We start from the raw sequence: 22,632 nt of genomic DNA, 5'->3' as shown, positions 1-22,632 counted from the left end.
GGCGTGGGTGCTTCCTACTGTGGAGGTGCCGACCCAAACCCGGTGGCTGATGCCACGCTAGGAGTGAAAGGTGGTCCCTTTCGCTCTTACCTCTGTGGTTGGGCGGTTGTGACAGGGATAGTCGGCGGTGCCTGGGGGCATGGATGTCGGGACGGCGAGCTCCACGGATGGCCTTCCGGCAGGCTTCATGGTGGCGGTGGTGGCTTCATCTTTTGGTCGTGTGGCCGACTAGGGATGTAGTGGCGGGAGGTTCAGGCATGCTCTGGCAGTGCCCATATCTAGGGCGGACAAGTTGGCCCTTGTTGAGGAGGTGGTCGGACTCCTCTTGGGGTGCAGGCGAGTGTCTGAGTGAAAGCTCGCGCTTCTGGCGCCAGCGTCGGCGACGCCCATGGGTGACGCTTGCTTCTTGAAGACGGCTTTGTGGATCTCATCCTTGTCCCAGGTCTCACGGTGAAAACCTTTCTGTTCTCAAACTCGGCAGTGGCGACGCTTCACGCCGTCACCCTATTGGGGGCGTTGTCATTGAGCTCAGGGGTCTTTGTTCGTGCCTTGGCAAGGTGTTAGGCTTGTTCTTGGCTCATGTTGTATCCTCTAATCTGCTTTGTAATGGGCCCTCCCCATCATATTGTATCGTTCGACCGTGTATTTTGGTTCATTGCTATATTTATAAAGCGGCACGAAAGCCTGTTTCGAAAGAGTAATTTTTTTTTTGCACACCGGTGGCAAACTACTACTGAAAAAAGCAGAATGGAAGAGCAGGCGTGAGTGCGCGTGATCAAACCAATTTTTTCTTCCTTCCTGTGCTTTGGACGAAACAGAGGAATTGCAGAGAAAAATACAGCCTCTCCCTTGCTCTTCATCGGTTTGTTTACCCCTTCGAATAAACAAGCAAGAAACATATAAGTTATGAACCTTGGACATCACAAGCAAAACTTGCCAACCGACATGACTAACCAATTCCCCACAACAACAACAAAAAAGACATGAGTAATCTATAGTAAAGGATTTACAGTCATACTGGGTCCATTTAACCCATCTAGCTAGCAATAAAACAAAAGTACAACACCAGCCCTTACATTAATCGTGCTTGTGTACCCTGTTTAGGCTACCAAAACGTCTTATATTTTCGAATGGAGATAGTAATTCACTACAGGAAACAGGTAATTTGCCGTCTGTGAATCCCAGACGGCAAAGACCTAAATCCAGACGGCAAAGATTTTGCCGTCAAGAAGCAGACGGCAAACTCAGACGGCAAAGATAAGTCGGCAAAGAATACTTTGCCGTCAACATTTCATCAGGCAGATGGGAAAGACTTTGCCGTCAGCCAATCTTGGTACCATATGGCAAAGAATCGTCTTTGCCGTCAGTCGAAACATAATCTTTGCCATCAGTCAAACTAGTTTACAGACAACAAAGATTTTTTTAAAATTTAAAAAACTTTCACACCCGAATATCAAAACATTTTCCATAGCATTTTTGTAGATCAATTTATACAACAGGTTTACTATAATCGATTCGCAGGCACCTGACCATCAAAAATTCGAGCTATAACATTTTCTATAGATCGATTTACACAACAAAATTACAGATCTGAACATCAACACTTTTCATAATCGATTTACAAATTCTGCTATAGAGAAAGAGGACTCGGGGAGGAACTCTGCCGCCCTCCTGCGAGACTGCACCGGGAGCGGTCCTCCAGGCGCTGGGCCATGAAGCCGCTCGGTTCCTACACCTGATGGGGGCGAACGGGAGCGGCCCTCCTCGTCCGGCACTGCTCCCTGCGACGGCCGGTGGGCCGAGCGGTAGCTGCGGCTGCTGGCGCGAGAGGCGGTGAGTGCCAGTGGCGCGGGCTCCGGCAGGCGGACGGCGCGTGCGGAGGCGGACGAACGCGGGCCGAGGTGGGCGGCACTCGGTGGCGCGGGTGGGCGGAGGCGGGCTCCGGCTGGCGCATGGCGCAGGCGGCGCGTGGAGGCGGGCGGCGCTCGGTGGCGCAGGCGCACACTACACCATGACAAAAATTAAGGGGTCACCTTATCTGCCGGGAAAACCAGCCAGTGAAGGCAAAAAATCTGCCGGGAATGATTTTTGCCGGCAAATACGAACTGCCCTTGAAAGTCCCATCGGGAAATACCTTCCTCGGTAGTTACAACAAACCTCAGCAGTTCCTCTGACCTACATTGCTGAAACTTTTGCCGGCAGTTAGAACTATTCCCGGCACGTAGATTTTTCCCGGCAGATTTACAATACAGGGCAGATAGAAGAATTCCTGGCAGTGTATGTGCCCTTAATTAAGTACACTGTCAACACACAAATTACTTTCGAATTCGATCTATCATTTCTCTCCACTTGATTTTGTACCATAATCTAGAATACGGTGTATAAACGGAACATCACACATGTCAAGTAATTAAAGTTGCATCATAATATATATCTCAACAATACATCATGTCTGCATACATACATATGTATACACAGCATACATACAGGTTCACAAGTCCAGTACTACATCACAGCCAAAAGGACAACAATCCATCGTGTATACATACATACATTTGTAGGTTCATGTCTCCAGTATAACATCACTAAATATAACATCTAGTTTCAGTTAGATACTGATTCCATCCAAGAGTGCTACTTCAACAGATAGATAATAAAATCCAAAAACCGAGTTAGATTCTACCAATAGGTCCTTTTAGCTCACAAAACACACATCTATAAACTTGTGGTGCAAGAGCAGACTTGAAAAAAGAAGCAAACCAATTACGACATCTCACAAGTATTTAATAAAAGCACAACCTACTCACTAGACTCCATCGCTTCAACCAGATAGTACATTATAGAACAAATACCAGATTATAAACAAACAATGCTCTTAGCACTTTACAATGTGGCGTTTACATTTAACATGCATTTAATTGTTTGAGTGAATCAGATATAAGGCCTAGTCATCTCAAATGTAATTGCTTAATATTTATTTACTGGAATGAAAACAAACACACCTATTACTAAAAGATGGTCCACTTAGATGCACTAATGTAAAGGAATGAGCATTAAGCAATGGAGATGGAGAAAACTGACACAGATTACCTTTGCGCATCTGAGAAAATGGTAAATGTGCCGTGAGGAAGTGGATTCTACACAGGCAAAGCAATGCAAGAAAACTCTGCACTACAGAAGATCTCAAACCATGCCATAGAACTACTCAAATGATTCCTCTATTGTCTATGCACTGATTTTTTTCCAAATAAAGAAGCTTTCCATTGTTAACGGTCCAAACCATAGTTCACGCAAATGCTATGATACGACAGAGTTGAAGCGATTAGCTAAGCTCTCACTGAAGATTTTGTCACATAGATGAAACTCTCAAGTTCAGTTTGACTTGTGATATATAATACTGGTGAAATTTCAACATCCCAAGAGACAAAAGGCGGTTCAGTTCACAGTACAGTAAGCAAGGTTAACTTGTATCACATGGCATTCATTTTCATATCTTCAGAAGGTAGTAGTTTACATATAAACTGAACAGAAAAGGTCAAAAGTTTGAAACACTTGCTCATATATCATATCTCCCAGAAGGTCAAAAAAGCATCCAACATGTAGTAAAATTACCAATTAGCCATGGCATGTTTATATATGGAAATATTTTCATCCAGCATAAAATACATATAAACTACTTATTCTCTGAATATCAAATAAACATATTGAAAATGCCCAGTGACAGCAACAAGACTAGTACATGTACAACTAAGACTAGTACAGTTTTAAAGACACCCTTTAAGGCCTTATTCTTTAAAGCAATACACCGGGGAAAAAGAACCTTAACTCTGCAGTAATTTAAGAAACAATATTTAACAACATAGCTTACAAATGTTGCAGAATGAAACACATCCTCATTGTAAGTTTCCAAACTATTCTTAAAGACCGAAATAGGAATGAGTAGAAACTAGCCACTTTGAAATAAAAATTACCAACGAGCATACCAGAGCACAGAAGCTTTCTGATCCAAAAGGATTTGCCAGGAGCATGAGCAAAACACAAGCGCTAACTACCCAGGGTTCTCCATACTGACAAACAACATGAAGTTTCGGTACGTAACACGTCAAAGCATGAAATTCCATTTTTTTGCATGTTTATATGGAACTATAAATGAATGAGTGCCAGCATCTTTATTACTTTCAGTTTGGCATTGTTCAACCATTTTTCAGAGAGAGCAAGTACTATAGTATGTATTGATTGGAGAGCCAATAGATGTATGTCTTAATCGTAACAAGGTGCCAAGATACTACATAGTATCTACTCATTAAAGAGCCAATAAAAATTAAGAACGAAGATGATAGTTTTACTCAAGTAACAAACTCACTATTTTCCTTTCCTAGCGATCCAAGGAAGCACTTTCTTGATGGTAACCCCCGATCACATCCGCTTCCGCTCCCTGCAAGCACAAGAAGTTTCTTTCCATTCCGTTTTGCACATCTCAACCATCATTTACAATGCATCTGGACAGCTTTGGGCCCATCAAGGTTTTTCTACAAAGATCATAGTGCTAAGTATAAGTCTGTTAGGAGAAAAGGTGAATTTATGGCACATAGTATTCTGGTCAATTTGTTCACCTGCATGTAAATTTTAGGAGAAAAGGCAAGCGACGCAATGAAAGAAGCAAGACTTCTCGGTATCTCACAAACACGCCAGGGCACAAAACATGTCATTAAGTATAACTAAAGAACTGCATTTGAGAGCAAAATCTTTATGCTAGCTGACTCAAACTCAAACGATACGATGTCATCTAGCCACATCAGCATTTGCCAGTAGCAGCTTCTAGTCAGAGCAAACTTGAGCCATGCATTACTGCACAACAACAAAAGTAGACCCACATAAGCCCATGTTCTGTCACTTCTATTGGCTCCTTGTATATATGCAGAATTGCAAACAAAATATCTGAAGAACAACTAGAATGATTACTTGTTTTAAGGCAATGACCAGAATCAAAATGACTTTTTGCACTGCAGAAACTGCAAACAGGACACTGAATTTGATTGGTTAAGATATGGCTGTGGTGGGCATTTGATTTTAAAGCGAATGAGAGACTAAAACAGAGCATATTTAGTACATAGTTATAATGCAGAACAACTCTCACAATAAACTTTATCCGGACCATGCATACAGTTACTATTCGCAAGAAGCAGAACAGAGGAACAAAAAGGTAGAAGAGGGAGCATCGTACAGAGTATAGACACATGCTGAGGAAAGCAGAAGAACAGAGAGGGTGTGGGCGCTAGATCTGCAAGATTGCCCGAGATGGTGGGGGCACACCATAGGCAACGAGTGATGAAGGGCGGGTAGAGGGCGGCCAAGGCCAGGCCCACCCCGCCAGCGCGGCCACCAGGGTGAACGAACCTGCAGACGACAGCATCGACTGCATTCTCTCGAGGCGAGATCGCCAGGGGGTTCGTGGAGGTCGCCTCCGAGCTTGCCGCTGACCTCCGGCGGCGGCGTGGATGAGTATGCGGAGACGGTATCGCTGGTGTGGGATGCGAGCGCGAAGGCACTTGGCGGCGGCGAGGGCGATGAAGGGGATGAGGCGGCGACGATGGGCGGGGCAGTGTGGATGAAGAAGATGGGGCGAGGCACTAGGCGGCGGCGGTAGGTGCGGGATCCGGGGTGACGGTGCTGCTTGTAGCGCGAGAGGATGGGAATGGTAAGTGCGGCGGCTGAGGGAAGCGATGGGTACGAGGAGAGATATTAGGGTTGCGTGGCGCTTCCAGTGACTTCTTTTTTTTGTTGACTTGCTTCCAGTGACTTCTACAGCGTCTGTGGCTGCCTCGCGGGCTTCTTGGGCCGAAATTTTCATTACCCGCTGACATTGCATACCGGCAGTGCATCTGCCCTCGTTTGCATTCAAGGGCAGATGGACTGACCCGAAGATGCCGGCAGATAAACTGCCTTTCTAGGTCCATTATTGCCGGCAGATAACATGCCCTATCAATATTTTCCCGGCAGTTCAAGATTTGCTGGCAGATCAAGTGACTCGGATTCTTAACCTTTCCCGGCAATTGATTGCCCCTAAAGTTTTTCGTGGTGTAGTGGCAGGCAGGATCCGGATGGTGGACGGCGCGGGCGGATGCGGGCGGCGCGCTGCGGAGCACGGCGACGTGCGGCGGCAGGCGGCGACTGCGAGCGGTAGTTGCTGGTGCGTCGTGGTGGGCCAGCGGCTCAGTGGGCGGTGGTCGCTTGTGCGTGAGAGGGGTGGTGGGCACTGGGGAGAGGATAAGGTAGTGGTGAGTGGTGGTGGGCCAGCGGGTGGGTGGGTGGGGCGCTCGTGGTGTGATAGAGAGGCGGGTGTGGACGCCCCAGATCATGCCAGGTCATCGATCCGTGGGACTGATCCGTGTGTTGTGTTTTCTCTTTGTCGTCTGCGTTTTATTTTACAGACGGCAAAGTGAGCTACTTTGCCATTTGTAAAATAAAACGTAGACGGCAAAGACTTCGCCGTCTGTGTTTTTTTCTGCAGACAGCAAAGTGCGCTCTTTGCCGTCTGTAAAATAAAATGCAGACGGCAAAGAGTCTTTGCCGTCAGTGTTTTTTTAACAGACGGCAAAGTATGTTTTTGCCGTCTGGTGTTCTTTGCCGTCAGTCACTTTCGGCAAAATTGTTCTTTGCCGTCTGCCCCGACAAAATGCTGACGGCAAAGAGCAGTACTGACGGCAAATTTCCTGTTTCATGTAGTGATTGGTTATTCCTACGCACACTGTAGTTAAAATATGGTGAGAAATAACAGAAACTCCGGAAAATTCTATCCTTTTCCTGAAACCAGGCCCATGGTACTGCATATTTCTTCAGGAACTAACACAGCTTCAGATATGTGGCATACGAGTGCCGACAAACAAATCAAAAGCTTGCAAAGCCGGCCGTCCACATAAACACCATTAGCAAGGAGCACAGGTAGGAATGCACAGCCCTGCGGAACAACACAAGGAAAGTTTTTTTTTTTTGCGGGAAAAAAGGAATTCTCATTACTTAAGGAGGCTTCTCAGCGAGAGCCAGGTTTATAACAAAGTCCATCCCGGCAGTAAGCCAGACTGCTGTGTGCAAGGAAAGTTATATTAATTAGGCACATATCACAGTAGGCAGGCATTAAAGGGGCATACCAGAAAGAACGATCGAAGTCGTGTCAACCTCCTTAGATAAACTATTCCTCCTCCTGGATGTCATGGCATGATAGCTGAAGAATGAACCAGATTGATGATTATATTTTGATATATACTCTCAGCTCGTCAAGAGAGCTGTTGTTTTGAAGATCAACATGATCTTCAAATGCAAATTTGATAAATAGTTTATGACATATTAGATCTTTACACTCCAACCTAACTACCTATAGAAGTATGTAATCTAAACATTTTACAAGATATAAGTGCACAGAGTTTGAAATGATAGCTATTGATAACCACCTGAGTGTAAGTACTAAGAAATTGTTAGCTTCAATTGCTGAACTAAGAAAAATAATTTAATTTTTGACCATGAACTTTTCCCAAAATCCAATTCATCTCCCAAAACATTCAAATAGCGGAAGCAGTTTTAGTTAAATTCTTACTAGAGAAAAGGTGAGCAAGTTCACTTAGGGCATCTTCAAAGGAGACCCTCAAAACTATGGTATATGTCCGGTTTGTAGTGTCCGGATCATTTTTGTCAAATATTTTCATCCAATGAGGACACCGATTGGTCCACGGAGCCGTCCGGACATCTGTTTTTCCGGAAATTCAAATCGACTTGGGAGGAGCTTTGGGAGTGTCCGGACATGCACTTGTGACAAAAAAAAGCCCCCGCGTGGTTCTCCTCACTTTTCTCTCTCTACACATGCATGATCCCCCTCTCCTCTCTCTCCTTCCAATCGGAAAAATAAGGATTAAGGGCAACTCAACCGGATGACCCAAATCTTGTCAACTTTTGTCCGTGTTTTGTCCGTTTGGGTCGGCAAAACGGACAGCGGACAAATGGACATGAGTCTTGTACCCAATGGTGCTACCCATTTGGGATGTGTCCGCCCCGGCATTTCGACGAACATGTAGTGAACGTGACGAGCGAAGCAGGTGCTGAATTTTCTATCTAGGGAAGTGTGGCTCTTCCCCAGGCCCTGCGCAAGCGAAAGATACGTGCATCGGGCTGCCTTCTTTCATGTAATACCCTGGTACATGGATTGTGGATGATGTTACCTCATTGCTAATGTACTGATCCATACTTTCCACCCCTTGAAGCATATTGATAATTTCCTTCATTGTAGGTCTTTTTGTCCGGTCAAGGTTCACGCAGATTAGACCTATCTGAATGCATCTTTTTATTTGTTTGCAATCTTTATCTACTGATTTCATTGTTGGTTCTTCCTGCAGCGCAGTTCTCCATTTTTGAAGTTCCTGTGAACATCAGAACAAAACCTGGAATATTACTATACAATGGTAAATTGTCACATGGTCTCAATGAAAGGGGCCTCCATCTTTAGTGTGCAAATTAGTTTGTCTTACACTCTTGATGAAGTCCTCGGAGGATCTTCTAATATCATACGGATAGTTCCTGTGTCCCGTAATTACCTCCAAGATTACTACACCCAAACTGAATATGTCGGACTTAGGCGTGATTATACCTCGAAAGTATTCTGGTAAGATGTAACCTCTGCATTGTAACAAGATTATGAAGTAATGTTAGGAGAAGGGTAAACCAAAAAAATTCTGTTGATTACCAAAAAAGCAATTGATTATCAGCAGGCACTCACTTACAGTGTTCCAATAGTATGTTTAGTCGAAATAGTTTGTTTTTTATCAAACAGTCTTGACTGACCAAAGTCTGCAATTTTTGGTAACATATTTTCATCAAGCAATATGTTTGCAGGTTTTATGTCCAAGTGAACAATGGGACCATTAGATTGCTCATGAAGGTACCGTAGACCAAAGCAAACACCCTCAATTATATTCCACCGGGTGCGCCAATCATGTTTAGAAAATTCATCTGCATTTACAAATATAAGATGAGCATTTTATAGAAGTTATCTTGAAATATATTGTTTTTCTGCTCTATGCATAGAGTTACTGCAGATTTTTCTATTTTATATTCTCATTTGTCATTCATAAGAACACAGTTTTTATGAGCAATGAGCAAACCATGGAACTAGCAATCTCAAATAAAGTTGAAAATTGTAGGGAAGCAAGATTTGTTCCTTATCTAAATTTCATACCTGAAATATACTTGTCAAGACATCCATTGGGCAGGAATTCCAAGCAAAGCAAACTTTCAGTGTTCTCAGCCAAGTACTCTCTCAAGACATCCATAAACATATATGCTTTGATCTTACCTTATATACCACACCAAAACCACCTCTACCAAGTACTCTCTCATTACAAAAGTTATTTGTGATGTCCTTCAAATGTTGTAATGGCAGATGGTATGGTCTGGATTCGGTCTCTTCCAATGACGAATGGCATGGCTCGGATTCCATATGTTCCAGTGACACATGGTGTGCTTCGGAAATCATCTCCATCTGCATGCACACATAACTCACTAGATTAATTGAGGACTACAATTATTCTACCCCCTCCGTCCCAAGTAAGTGAGTCAACTTTGTACTAACTTTATCCCAAAATAAGTCACTCAACTTTGAACTAAGTTTGTACAAAGTTGAGTCACTTATTTTGTGACAGAGGGAGTATTTCGATTAGTACTTGTGGGAAACCTTCCTTTTTTGCAAAGTAAGACTACATTGCGGAAAGAACCTAAAATTAGACAATGCAACGAGGTAAATATGCTCTCAACTTTCGAGAGATTAAACGCAAAGTAGAAAACATAGCATTTAATTAACAAACTCACTTTCATCTACAAAAGATTTGATAATCTCACCTTAGGCATTGTGTCTGCAGTATGTTGTCTCGTATCTGCACTTAACTGCTCCTCACTATAATCTGTTGACTGCTCACTATCAATATCCATAATTGCTATTGAATTTTCTTTCCCAATGACAACCCTAATAAATATTAGTATGACCCATATAATATTATAAGTCTGGCATAAATAAATAAGAAGCATGGAAATATACGTTATTACACACTATAGAAAAACATGAAAATATACCTTCCCATCGCACACGCGAGGTGGTAGACAGCTCCAACACAACCAATCTTCATAATCCCCTTAAGCGTGGGTGGGCATGAGTACATGCTAAGGGAATTGCTTTTATCATAGTAGAATGGAAATCCATGTATGATCTAGTACATTTGGTTCAACAACAATTGTTGACTAACTAGCGCCTATATAAGCAAATGGTTGTCTTGTCTAATGTGTGTGCTTCAGAAGGACGCCAGATATAGTTAATACATTTCAAATTACCTGAATTCTGTTGTGCTCCACAAATAAATAGCACCATCTTCTGAACCTGTAATTAGAGTCTGAAGATTGGGTTGGTACAGAACTGACGTAACAGGTGATACGTAAGCTTCAAGTGTATATGCACATATCTTGTCCTGCAAATACCATATCTGATTTGGAAAAAGAATTAAAAGTGCACATTATGAAAACTGCTATATATACATGTACTATATTAGCATGTTCTTCCATGAGAATGACAGACCTTTGTAGTCTTATCATCTGAGCCTGTAGCTAAAAACTCGTGATCGTGACATATGAAGAAATCCAGGCAGTTCACTTGTTTTGAGTGCCCAGACAGAGTATATATCGATTTGGGAGAATCAAAACCCCAAACCTGCACACCAATCGTATAAGAGATCAGAATCAGAGAACATCAAAGGTCAAGCAGCAATACTTGTCTTCATCTTGCAAATTATGGGGAGAGAGAGGTGGTGAGGAGAAGAGAGAGATACCTTTACAGTGTAGTCACCCTTTAAGCTCATTGAAACATCATCCATGCCGCCATATTTGTTATCCGTGTAATAATCTATCTGTAAACTCGTTGAAGCACTAGCAAAAATATCATTTGGGTTAAATGTGACAATTGTCCCGAAGTCTTCACATTCATATGTCTGTATGCACTCCCAGCCCTTGTCCCAGTCCCAAAGTTTAATGTATCTACCCGCTGACAGCAAATATGGCCTGGTTGGATGAACGGCCAGTGACACTAATTCTTCATGGTCACTACCAATTCTGAAACTTGTGATCTTTTTCATCTTTTCATAGTTGTACACATGGATACAACTTTTTGTTACAGCAACAATCCATTGTTTTCTTGAAATAAATTTAACGCAGCTAATTGCAGTCAGGCGGGACCTTGCATAGCTTGTTTTGACTTTAATTGAATCCACTTTTCTCTGACGGTATAAAGGAACAAATATTAGTCAATGGAGACGGAAGCACGGTATATATCCGCACCGAGAGGCATCAATAATCCTTATCGTAAAAAACAACAATACTACATGCCTGTCTTTGGTAGTCCCAAATACTAGCATTTCCATTCTCATCTCCCACTATTATCCTGCCACAAATAAATCATGAATTTGTAAGCACGAAAAATATACTTGCAACATGCCATATGCTTAAACGAGAAAAAAGAAACTAATTCCATCCGTGTGCTCAGTGCCTCAGTAACAAAAAAGGTCCCATGCCCAATGAAACTATGGACTTGTCAGGGGTTCATTCCGGAGCTACATAACAGTACTGGAGAGCATTGTTTCCTCTCATTTGCAAATATCAATTAAAATTGCACTTAATTTCTTGTCATAAATATTGAGTTGAAGATGCTAGATGAATATCCATCAAGAAAATTCACTTCATCTTGACTTCTCTATATTAATGCATATAGATGTTCCAAGTAGAAAGACTGCACTCACCATTGCTTGGCCTGGTTTACGTCCAAGGAATACATGTGGAAGAATTCTACCTTGCATATTATCTGATTCAGCAACACGTTAACATCTGGCCGAGGACCTCCTCAGAGTTTTACGGCACAAAAATCATAAACCAGAAAGAGAAGATAGAATTCATACCTTGATTGTGGGCGACATTGGCTGCAAAATATATGACCATGCGTGCATGTGTGTAAGCACAGTCCAGAACCACCAGCACAAAATGCATGTTAAAAGAACACAAAACGTGAAGTAACATTTACAGTAGAGTATCAACCTTTCAATATAAGTGAGAGCAACCTTTATCTATCCATCTTCCATAATACATATAACTAAAGTCGTACAAAAAGGATGGTAAATATTAATTGTGATAACAAGAATGGCGGAGATTTGCTCATCTTTGATTGGTTTTCGACCTGATCACTTGATGGAAATACTGAAGTCCTATAATGTTCCCTCAAGATGTACTTCTGAACATTTATTTGTATATTTTGAATGACATATCATTGGTAATGTGATGATGAACTGCATTAACTATGAATTTTCATGCGGAGACAAGTGACTGAGAAACAACGGCAAATATTCTTTTTGCATGGTGTACTTTTAGTTATCATAATATTTTTGATATTTTTATATGTATACAGTTGGACTTTTAATATCCTTATATTAAAATAAGATTATGCCAGAACATACATACAAGAACTATTAAAACAAACTGTCCAGATGTGCGGGTCACCTGGCTAGTTCATCATATTTATACTGAAATAGTAATATCTTACCTTAGACAACGATGTTGTGATTTTTCCTGGCAGAGTATAAATTGCTTTCAGTTTCACCTCTTGCACTGCATTCCCCATCTCTTGAAAAAAATTGTCTGGCTGACTTCGTAAAGTGTTTATATGTTCATCATCCCCTAATATTAGTGTAGCACTGTGGAGGATCACATCTATGATATATTTTTGTGGTAATTCTTCGTTCACTTGTGTTGTCACAATGAGAGTGTAAGGGGTGTTAGGCGGCACAAGGCCATACATTGGCAGCAATAGGAAGGAGGACTTAATGCTCTTGTCCATAAGCCTAAATGCAACGTGTTTATCAGTGTTGTTTGTTAGCTGCAGCGGACACATGACAACCTTGTTGGGCTCGAAGGGAAAGTAAAGCGCGAATTGGTGAAGGAGAAGAAGCTCGCTTGTCCCACCTTCTGGGATTACATGCGTACTAAATTCTGTTTCTAAAAGCCTGTCAATTATATGCTTCATACTTGCTGGTCTTTTGGTTGGGTCAGCCTTAGTGCACTCAATTGCAATCTCAGTGCATACCTGTATTTGTGCACACTCTGATATATCCAATATATGATTACTCCAACCTTCAAGAACCTAGAAAATTGGAATCATGAACACTATATCAAATCAATCATCCTTTTTGAGTGGAAACTGAATATTAATGCATACTCCCTCTGACCTATAATAAGTGTCGCAGTTTTGAACTAAGGTTAGTTCAACCTTGGTTCAAAACTGCGACACTTATTTTGAATTGGAGGGAATAAGATTTTGTTGAAAAATATCACTAGGAGTGACTACATATATAAATCGTTCTCACGTTCTCAACAGTGTGATACCCCTTCTTTCCAGTCAACATCTCCATAATAATAACACCAAGACCATATAAGCCAAACTTATGTGTGATTTCATAGTTGGTGAACTCCGGAGCCAAATATCCACTGAAAATACATATTGTCTTATGAATTAGTATATGAAATTGAGTGCAACATAAAAAATACACTATAGGTGAATATGTTAAAGATTCAGCTTTTAACAGGGTTTAGTTGCCTTACAGTGTTCCACCTATGTCTCTAGTAATGACACGTGTTTGGTCATCATCAAAACACCTTGATAGTCCGAAATCAGTAATTTTTGGCATCATATCTTCGTCCAACAATATATTTCCTGGTTTTAGATCCAAGTGCAGAATATTATTTTGATGAAGATAATATAACCCCTCACAGATACCCTTAATTATATTGTAGCGGGTTCTCCAGTCAAGTCCACTGGATGGATCAACAAATGGCAGATGAGAAACGGGACGTCATTTAGTATATATTTCAAATAATTGGTATCGTTAATTTCTGAATGCAGGATACCATATATTACATGATAAATTATTTCAGCTATATCCTTGACTAGGCTGAACCTGTTATATCCAGTACAGAAAATAAAGATGGAAACATTAACATGCCTGTGATATGCACATCAAGACTTCCATTAGGTAGATACCCAAAGCAGAGGAACCTTTGGTGTACATCTGCCATAACCATTTTCCCGTTGTAGCTTGCCATATTCCCCTGTGTGTCGACACAATATCCTAGAAAACGGACGACATTTCTGTGCTTCGCCTTAATGAGACATTCCACCTCTCGGTGGAATTCTTTCTCACGCATGTACGTATTAGACAACTTCTTTACAGCGATGACACTGTTATCAAGTCTTGCCTGCAGCGGCAGATCATGAATAAGTAAAAGTTGAGTTTTAGTTTCAGATAAATTCAGAGTTAGTAGACCGAGAGAGCTTTGAGTGTACCTTATAAACCACCGCGAAGCCACCTGCTCCAATTTGCAGCTCATTAGAGAAATCATCTGTGATTTCCGCCAAAAGTGAGAGTGGCAGGGCCTTTGGTTCTGCGTCTTCATCAAATAGCATGCGTTCCAGGTCACCTTTTGTGATACTCATACTAGCTGGAAGATCCATTTGCACGCCTGTTATGCTCCACAATACTTATCCTAGTTGAAACAACAGCAGTTCCGTTACTTCTGAGGTCACTAGCTACAACAAATTAACTTCCCATTTACTGAAGCAACTCTTCAAGATAGACACATATTTACGCAAATGAGACTATCACTGTCACTGATTGGAAGCAGAACTGCGTCCCTCCCTTCAGGCTTCTTGGCCTAGAGTAAAAGGTAAGGCTGTGCCCTTCAGCCAGAGAAATCGCCAATGAGTCAGAGGAGGCGGCCCATCGACCGCGCGGGCAGCTTTGCTCCTCATCGACGGAAGAGACTGCCCATCGACCACCTTTCAGCGGGCGGTGCAGCTCCTCGAAGAAGATCGACGATGATAAGGTCGTTCCAGAACGGCACTTCTGATATCTCCGCTCGTCCAAGACGCTGCCTCTAGCACCACGGTGGCCAATAGCCAGATGAACGAGGCTCAGGGAAACAGCCAACTTCAGACCGAGCACACCCACCTTATTCGGCGACCGGAGCTCCGGCAAACCATACCGCAGACCAGCTCGCAAAACGAACAAGGAGTGACGCCAGATCTGATTTGTTCACACAAGAAACAAAAAAAACAACGGTCACAGCCTTCTCCGGCCGGCGATTCCGGCGGCGCGGAGGAGATGAGAGACAATTTTAGCATGCAGCCTAATTAAACACGGTCAAGCAAATAGCTAGTGTTGAAAAGAAAATTTAGTGGCGATTACCTGGCTGTAGATCAAAGCTCTGCTGCCGCTTAGCTAGTGTTTTGAAGCAGTATAAGCTGGGTGGGTGAGGGGTTGTGGGGGTGTGAGATAGAGATATGCGTCCAAACATGAATAGCTTGCACGCTTGATGAGAGCTTAGTCATGACAGGTGCATCCCGTCAGTTGTACTGTAAAAAAGGGCGTCATGTAAGTACCATAGGTGGAAAACATTTGGGAAACTGTTTCATTAAACCGACTGATCTTTCTGTTTCGCCAGTCGGGCGCGTGGCCGTCCGATCTCTCTATGATCTGTGCTGCATCGTGACTCCTCCATACTGTGTGCTGGACCCCACCAGACCAACCGCCCACCACCCAAATATCTCTCCACGAGTGACTGTATCCTTATCCTCCCAGCTCCACCTTCGTTTTCATTGCACATATTCCAGCATGGCGCTACCTGCTGCTACTCCCTCCCTCCGCTCCCTCTCTCTCTCTCTGCAACTTCATTTATGGAGGTCTTGCGCGTTGCCAATGGGATGGTCCACGCTGCAACGAGACATTGGTGCTTCTCCGCTACGGCAAGGAGCTCGTGTTGCTGCTGCTCCATGTGCGCTCGTCCAGGGCATCTCCCTCAACTCCGGCGGCCGCCATCGCCGTGCTGCATTGCAACACCACGGCCAGTGGAGGCTGCTTTGGCAGGGGCGTGCGACGCTGCTGCTTTGAAAAAACACAGCCGCTGCAACGGCTGCTGCGTGTGTGCTCATTGGGACGTGCGCCAGGGCATATCCCTCAACTCTGGCGGCCGCCACCGTCGTGCTGCATTGCAAATCCACTGGTGCTGCAAGTGGAGACTGGTGTGGCGGGGCGTCCAATGCTGCTACCTTGGAACAACACCGCTGCTGCAAGGGCTGTTGCGTGTGTGCTTGTCGGGACACACTAGGGACTCATACATTATTGAAAATTTTCTATTTTATTGAAATAATCTACGAGGAGGGCGGCCATACGAGGAGGGAGGAGGGAGGAAGCAGGAGGGAGGAGAAAGGAGAGAGCAAGAGGAGGGAGGATGGCGCTCGGAGGAGGGAGAGGAAGGATGCCGGAGGAGAGAGGTGGGAGGAGGGCGATGGAAGGAGAGCGACGGCTTACAGATTGAGGAAGGAGGAGGGAGGACGATGGTGGCAATGCGGCAGCGTCGGCGGTGATGGCGGGAGGAGGAAGAGGCAGAGGGAGTAAGTGAGGGGAGCGGGGAAGTGGACGAGCGTGGGAGAGACGATATGGTTGAATTAGCAGCAGTGCGGGTCCAGGACAGGCGCTACTGCTAAGTGCCATAATAATAGCGCAGACTCAGTGTCCCTCACTGCTGCTAGGTGGGGCCCACGTGGTGGCACAGTGCAACAATAATTGCAGCCGTGGGCACACTACACGTGCTACTGCTATGGTCTTGGCAGTAGCGTCGTTTTGGCTGGCCGCGCTGCTACTATATATAGTTAGCCTGGTGGGCGGTGTGGGTACCACTTAGTAGCAGCGCCGCTTGGCGCGCCCACGCTGCTACTATTGGCTTACCTGTAGCGCGCGTCTTCGACCCACACTACTGTCAAGTAGCAGAAGCGCATGCCTTTTACCCATGCTACTGTTAAGATTCTACCTATAAAGTCCCTAGTAGTGGGTGTCCTTCTTTTATAAAAAAATATTAATTAGCTCCGTCCAACGCGGCTGTTTGCTTGTGTAGAGCATCCCATGCATGGAGCAACACCGTGCTTCTGATCTGGTCCTGGTGGCAAGACAGGCAAAATGAACACATTTGACCTCTAGACGAAAGTATTTTATAAATTGAACTGTTCTCGAAAATATCTCACCTACCTGACTTTTGTGAAACGTCCAATAAGTAGGCGTCACACTACACTGTGCAGCGCCTCACTGACATGCGCTACATATCTGGTTGTGCAGCGCCTAGACAAAAGACGTTGCACAAAAACTTAGCGTTTGTGCGACTGGCCAACCCAGTTTGTTGTATGTTGCTCTCTAGACAGGCTCGGGATTACCAGTCTCAGAAACGCGAAGTCATTGTACAACGCCTTTCGTTTAGTCGCTGCACAACCAGATCTGTAGCGCCTGTCATTCAGGCTCTGCACAGTGTAGTGTTGCGCCTAGCTATTGGACGCTACACAAAAGGATCAGCTAGATGAAATACTTTCCCAGAAGTTCAGTTTGTAAAATACTGCACGTCAACCTGTGTGTGGCTGACCACGCAGGCACGTGACATCGCTAAAGCCTCCCATTGGGCGAAACGAAACAAAGCCTCAGATCCTACCTAGCTAGGCACTCGTCATATGCATATCCAGCTAACTATTTGTGGACAGCAAGTATATAATGTGGGAGGCTCATTTCCATCAAGTTGTGTGTTAAAACTCCATATTCATCTATAGAGGCATAGGATCCCATGGAGCTACACTTTATCACTGCCAGTAAACCATCCCACGGAGCTAATCTAATCTCTGCCAATGAAGCATAGCATCCCATTGAGCTACACTAAAAAAGAACAAGAAAGTTTTGGAGTAGTTAGTTATTTAGAATGGTTTGGGCATGCGTGTGGATGGATCAACTACCGACGCATGCATACAAGCAGCCAGAATTTGTTAAGACTAGCCACAATGGGTAGTACATGTTACTACTCTATGTTACTACCTCTATAGTGAGGAATAACATATATGTGTGGTAACATGCAACACTTCATTTATTGAATTATAGACTCATTTTGCCTTGATACGTGTGATGTTATTCATACTAGTAGTAACTAGCTGTGTTACCACATGCTTCTATTTTTTTATTTATTGCTTGCCACATTATCTATTTTATCTAGATAGGTATGATGTTACTATCTATGTTACTTTCATTGTAGATAGTCTAATTGACTCCATCCAATGCAACTCTGCTAGTGCAAAGCATTCCCATGGAGCAATACTACTCGGCTTCAGATCTCACGCCACTGTCATCAAGGCGCATGCACGCGCATCAACCTGTGCGTGGCAGACTGCACGTGACATCACTAAAGCATCCTGTTGGACGAAAGAAAATAAAAGCCTCAGAGCTTGCGCTGCCTTCAACCCCGAAAACAGTGGTTATTAAGACACCAGGTGAAATAGCTGCTTTTTCTTTTCTTCCTCCCCTCGACCTATTGAAGTTGCGCATGCAGGCCCTGACCTCAAAATATGCTATTAGCGTGTTATATCGCGCTATTAGCGAGACATTATACACCAATATATTTAGCGAGGCAATTCTCAATACGTTATAGTGTGCTATTAGCGACGCTATAGCGTGTTATTTTTTTTCAGTGATAAAAATACGTACCAGTGGCTTCAGATCTCGCGCTGGTGTCTGACCAGTGTTGCCGCGGTCCTCAAGGATCAGCATTCACAGGCGACGCTGTCCTAATTGCCCGGTGCGAGACATGCAGCACCATTACAGATTAGTCTTTTTTTAGCTTTGTTTGAGGCTTGTTCTGCTGTGCTCCCAACGTGATTTTATGACTTGATTGTACTTTGCACTATTGTGTTGGATGCTTGGTTTGTTGCTTTATAATATAAAGCGGGGGGAAACTTTGTTTCTCAAAATCTGTAATGGCACATCTGAGACCATCAATCATGCATGCTGATCCTAACAAGCTAAGCACTCAACATATGCATAGTCAGAAAGCTTATTTGTATGTAGTAATGCACGATCACTAGTAGAAAAAGGGCCATTTGTCCCGATTCATAAGGCCCATCTGTCCCGGTTGGGGAACCGGGACTAAAGGGTCGTTACTAATGCCCAGGCCTTTAGTCCCGTTTCTTATACTAACAGGGACAGATGGGCCTCAACGTGGCCAGTGCTGCGAGCCCAGGCAGGAGGCCCTTTAGTCCCGGTTGGTGGCACCAACCGGGACCAATAGGCATCCACGCGTCAGCTGTTCAAGGGCTAGGGTTTTTGTTTTTTTTCTGAAAGCGGGGGTGGATTTGGGGGTTTTGTATTGTTAATTAAGGTGTTTCATATATTGTGTTAGATAGCTAATTAATTAATAGAGAGAAGTGTCCTCTCTTATCTCCGTGCTTGGTCGACGCTACGTACTATACGTATAGAGAGGCCCTCCACATGCTAGCTAGTAAGAAAATGAAGGAAACCATTAAGTACAGAAGTTCGTCATGCATACCGAGAGAAGTGATCGACCTCTCCTTCTCCGAGAGATTGGTCGAACAACAAGTTTTCGTATTATCTATCCGACGCTACTGGCTACATACATACACAATATGTAAGATCTCTTACAATCCCCTAGCATTTGAACTCAACTTCCACATGGTATTATCCGGCTCTATTGATGACGTGGTCAAGAAAGAATCCCGCCAATTCCTCTTGAATTGCTTTCATGCGATCTTGTGGTAGGAGTTCATTCCGCATCTGCCACGTCTAATTTGAAGAAGGGGGTTAATACATATATATATATGAATGAAACTCAACAGAGATGATGGTGTAATAAAATGAAATTGTGAATATTATTGCATACGCACTTCATATTGTCTTTTAGAGTAGCCCCGCTTATCTTTCAAAGTCGCGTTGTAGATGAACTCGCACACGTAGTATCCATAGTAATCATTCCCTTGTTCCTGCCACAAGCACTTTATGAGAAATAGTGGTCAATCAAACTGATAATGAAGCATTATAAATGGCATTGATGAAAGTAGCTAGAATCAACGGGAGATGCGCGCAATTAGCTAGCTAGTAGTACTTACTTTCGGGTATGTATATCGCAGCTCCTTCGGCAGTCCCGGAGCTTCTGCGGTGAACTGTTTTCAAATCCTGCAAGACAAAGAAAATAATTATTACTTGAGATATCAGGAAATGAACAAAAAGTTGCCGATATGGTGCGATAATGATCGATTGAACTTACTTGTTGAGAATTTTAGTCATGTCTGCATAGGTCTCGGGATCTTTTCGTCTTGAATCTTCGCATCATCGTTGTTAGAGATTTTTCATCTTTGATGAGAGGCTTCCCGTACTCGTATCTGTGTTCGTCCACCTCCAAGAAATCATAATGTACATCGTCGGGCAGGTAATCTCCAAGATTGCTATAACCGGGCACCATCCCCGGAGCATTAGCGACGATGTCGCTAGACACATTGAGCGGGGGGCATGATTGGTTCGCTTGTTCGCCGAGTTGGGCAATTTTTTTCCCAGCTGCTCGTTGTTCTTTTAACCTTTGATCACTGACAGTACTTCCCGACCGCTCCGCTTCGAGATATGCCTTTTCAGTAATGCGCTCATAGTTGGTTTTCGGCGGAGACTTTGGTGGTTTCCTCAGGGCATCGATAGTGCGCTTTGCTTTCACCGGATCTACCTGCTCCTCCTGAGGTGGATGTCTCTCTGCTTTCGCCCCTTCAAAGAAGTCCTTCACTTCTTTTTGCACGATCTTCTTGTTTTCTTCCACGGTCATCTCGTACCGTAACTTCTCTAGAGGCTTGAGAGGTGGACCGTATCTGCTCCCGCCTCTGGCTGTACTGCTAGACGCCGGAGCAGACGGAGCGGCTGCGGCTGTCTTCTTTCGTGCTTGCTTACGAGGCGGAGGAGAAGGACTACGACGCGCCGAAGCAGCCGGGGCGGCGGTGTGTCTCTTCCGCCCTTGCTGACGAGGCGGAGGAGGAGGCTGGTGGCTGCTCGGCCGCGCCGGCGCAGGCGGAGAAGGAGGTGGAGTGCCGCCACACGCCGGAGAAGGAGGCTGAGTGCCCTGATCGTCACTCGTCGGAGGAGGAGGCGGTGGAGGAGGTGGAGTGCCCTGACTCGCCGGAGGAGGAGGAGGAGGCGGAGGCATCCAGTTCGGAAGGTTGATGAGCTCCTTCCGCCATAGGCATGGAGTCTTCAGACAAGAACCCAGCCGAGTCTCCCCGTCACCCGTAGGGTGGTCAAGCTGGAGGTCCTCAAATCCTTCTGTGATTTCATCCACCATCACCCTAGCATATCCTTCTGGAATCGGCCGGCGGTGAAAAGTTGCGCCAGGTTCAGGAGGTGCAACAGAGCCAACAGCCGCCTTGACTTTCAATTCCATCCACTGCGTCATAAGGTGGCAATGCTGAGACTCCGTGATAGCATCTACGGGGTAGCTAGCAGGAGCCGTGAAGACAGGCTCCTGAAGCAGCTCCGTGGAAGCCACGCTGCTTCTCCGCTGAGATGGCGGGGTAGCTTCGGGTGTAGCTTCGGCAGGTCGCGTGCTGCGAACTGCCTCTCGTTCCTCTAGCGCTTGTACCCTTGCGTGCAGCGCCTGTAGTTGGGTCAACTCCTTTTTCTTCTTCCTCTCCCGGCATTTGTAACCGCCTGCGTCGGGAAATCCAGCCTTCCACGAAAGGGAGCCTGGCGTGCCTCGTGTCCATCCGGGGTGCTCAGGATTCCCGAGGGCCTCTGTGAGCTTGTCGTTCTCTCTGTCCGGAATGAACGTCCCTTGCTGCGCCTTTTCGATATACTCCTGAAGCTTCTCGATGGGTGTGTTCAGCTGCTCGTTGGTCCAAACGCACTTCCCTGTTATAGGGTCCAATTTTCCCCCAACCCCGAAGAACCAAGTCCTGCAACGGTCTGGCCAGCGTCGTGTCTCTGGTTCGAAATGAGGTCATTCTCAGCCTTGTCCCACAACGGCCGGGCTTTCAGGTAGCCACCTGACCCCGTGCGGTGGTGATGCTTCTTCTTTGCAGCATTTTTCTTGTTTGTCGCTGACATCTTCGCTGCTCTCTCAGATTTCTTTTTGGTGACAAATTCGGGCCACTGATCTTTGATCTTCTCAAATCGGCCGATGAATTCTGGAGTCTTGTCTTGGTCGACAAACGATGATTTCAGCTCATTCTTCCACCTCCTGAATAGCTCAGCCATCTTCTTAAGAGCATAAGCCTTGATCATTGGCTTTTTAACTGGATTCTGCGGATCCTCCTCTGGCGGGAAGGTGAAATTTTCCTGCAGCCCGGTCCAAAGATCAGCTTTCTACCTATCGCTGACATAAGACACCTGAGAGTCTTTGTCCTTAGGCTTCAACCATTTCTCGATGCTGATCAGGATCATGTCCCTCACTAGAACCCCGCACTGAGCATTAAATTTTTGCTTGGTCCCGAGGGGTTCAATCGGTTGGTCAGCGTGATCAATTTCGATGATCGTGTACCTTTCATCCGCGCGCAACTTTCTCTCCGGGCCTCTTCTCGTTACCGAAGTAGTGCTCGATCCGGAGGGCTAGAAAAGAAGAAAAAGAAGAGAGTTAATATGTGTACATACCAAAAACAATTAATGCATCAATTAACTATAGTCAGCACATGCTTAATTAATTAATATAAATATA

General features: G+C 44.5%; 1 protein-coding gene and 1 long non-coding RNA gene across 3 annotated transcripts; both read right to left on the bottom strand.

Annotated features, from left to right (window-relative positions):
* Window positions 1–2,407: 2,407 nt before the first annotated feature.
* On the bottom strand, window positions 2,408–6,194 carry LOC123494788 (uncharacterized). The gene is made up of 2 exons (XR_006666674.2): window positions 4,614–6,194; window positions 2,408–4,529 (listed from the first exon to the last, which is right to left on the bottom strand). It is a non-coding gene; the product is annotated as an uncharacterized lncRNA (long non-coding RNA).
* Window positions 6,195–6,723: 529 nt separating this feature from the next.
* On the bottom strand, window positions 6,724–15,484 carry LOC109764215 (uncharacterized). 2 transcript variants are annotated; one of them, XM_073505605.1, is made up of 18 exons: window positions 15,078–15,484; window positions 14,414–14,997; window positions 13,672–14,325; window positions 13,437–13,557; window positions 11,979–13,213; window positions 11,823–11,884; window positions 11,413–11,467; window positions 10,860–11,303; window positions 10,610–10,741; window positions 10,369–10,517; window positions 10,114–10,200; window positions 9,883–10,006; window positions 9,341–9,526; window positions 8,769–8,997; window positions 8,517–8,664; window positions 8,211–8,408; window positions 7,149–7,222; window positions 6,724–6,958 (listed from the first exon to the last, which is right to left on the bottom strand). In XM_073505605.1, the coding sequence occupies exons 5-14, from the start codon at window positions 12,024–12,026 to the stop codon at window positions 8,956–8,958; spliced, it is 1,329 nt and encodes a 442-aa protein (XP_073361706.1). In that variant the 5' UTR covers window positions 12,027–13,213; window positions 13,437–13,557; window positions 13,672–14,325; window positions 14,414–14,997; window positions 15,078–15,484; the 3' UTR covers window positions 6,724–6,958; window positions 7,149–7,222; window positions 8,211–8,408; window positions 8,517–8,664; window positions 8,769–8,955. The 2 variants fall into 2 exon arrangements, with proteins under 2 accessions (XP_073361706.1, XP_073361707.1); XM_073505606.1 differs by having other exon boundaries at window positions 9,224–9,526; window positions 13,672–13,884; window positions 14,073–14,325; window positions 14,414–15,454.
* Between the last annotated feature and the right edge of the window lie 7,148 nt (window positions 15,485–22,632).

This window comes from Aegilops tauschii, chromosome 7 (assembly GCF_002575655.3).
Source record: "Aegilops tauschii subsp. strangulata cultivar AL8/78 chromosome 7, Aet v6.0, whole genome shotgun sequence".
In the NCBI taxonomy this organism is placed as follows: domain Eukaryota; kingdom Viridiplantae; phylum Streptophyta; class Magnoliopsida; order Poales; family Poaceae; genus Aegilops; species Aegilops tauschii.
The sequence above is the reverse complement of the archived record's forward strand: the minus strand, read 5'-3'. Positions and strand labels throughout refer to the sequence as shown.

Excerpts from the sequence above, each read along its gene's own strand:
- LOC109764215 (XM_073505605.1), bottom strand. The coding sequence starts at position 12,026 with ATGCACGCATGGTCATATATTTTGCAGCCAATGTCGCCCACAATCAAG. Across the intron at positions 10,742-10,859 it reads AGGGTGACTACACTGTAAAG|GTTTGGGGTTTTGATTCTCC; the intron begins GTATCTCTCTCT and ends ATTGGTGTGCAG. Across the intron at positions 8,998-9,340 it reads GTTTTGGTGTGGTATATAAG|ATGAATTTTCTAAACATGAT; the intron begins GTAAGATCAAAG and ends TTGTAAATGCAG.